General features: G+C 52.8%; 1 protein-coding gene across 1 annotated transcript; it reads left to right on the top strand.

Annotated features, from left to right (window-relative positions):
* Positions 1–465: 465 nt before the first annotated feature.
* On the top strand, positions 466–951 carry LOC114172242 (pectinesterase inhibitor 10-like). The gene has a single exon (XM_028056836.1). It carries the CDS (start codon positions 466–468, stop codon positions 949–951), a length of 486 nt encoding a protein of 161 aa, XP_027912637.1.

The raw sequence follows: 951 nt of genomic DNA, 5'->3' as shown, positions 1-951 counted from the left end.
AACGTTTGTTGATGCAGCTGGAATTTATTTTTGGTCAATTAATAGTGTGATTTTAAAATATTCAAAGTTACAAAATAAGTCCAAAATCAAGAAATTCTGAAAAAGAATAAATCAGGAGCTAAATGCACCCCCAGATTTTATTTGCACACTCCTTCCTCAAGTGGACCACAAAAACCTGTTCTGCACCCCCAGTTTTCACTAAGTTGCACCCCTCCTACCACTTAAACTCCATTCAACCAGATCATGCCATGTGGCAATCCCCACCTTTTAAAATTAGCCAACCATAAGCCGCCACGTGTCATAATCCCCACCTCACCAAATTAACCAATCAGATTCTGCCACGTCATCATCTTCATCTCCCAAAACCCTAACCCTAATTTTCTTCTCTCCTTCCACCACCATGGCAGCCGCCGCCGCCGCCATCGAAACTGCCACCGCAAGACCACCACGCCTCCGCGAGCAGCGATGGAAACCAGCGCGCCTCCGCAACACCACCGGAGCAACGCACCTTCTTCTCCATGGCAGCAGCGAACGCGAGCATCCATCACGCCACCACCATCTCCATCGAGCCTCGCGCAGAACGCCACTGTTCCACCACCATCTTCCACCATCGCGACGCCATTTTCATCTCCTCCGCGAAGCTTCTCCACAACGCGTCAGCCATGGCAGCCACCGAGAGCGAACCAGAACACCGCCATCTCCATCTTCTCCGCGTTTCTGACCACCGCGAGGAGGCACTCACAACCTCTGCAACGCACCTCCGCGCACGGCCACCACGAACAGCAACGCCTCTTCACCACCTGTTCTGCAGCACCATCTTCGCGTGAACCAGTGCCACCACTGCACCTGCAACCATCGCGCCCACCGGAGAAGCCACCACGCCGTCGCAGCAGCTTCCACACGAACCTTGCACTTCTCTGCAGCCAAAAGAGTGTGAGAGTGAAACCCTAA

Source organism: Vigna unguiculata, unplaced genomic scaffold (assembly GCF_004118075.2).
Source record: "Vigna unguiculata cultivar IT97K-499-35 unplaced genomic scaffold, ASM411807v1 contig_500, whole genome shotgun sequence".
Lineage (NCBI taxonomy): Eukaryota > Viridiplantae > Streptophyta > Magnoliopsida > Fabales > Fabaceae > Vigna > Vigna unguiculata.
This window is presented reverse-complemented; position numbering and strand designations above follow the sequence as displayed.

Coding starts and splice junctions, on each gene's coding strand:
- LOC114172242 (XM_028056836.1), top strand. CDS start 466: ATGGAAACCAGCGCGCCTCCGCAACACCACCGGAGCAACGCACCTTCT.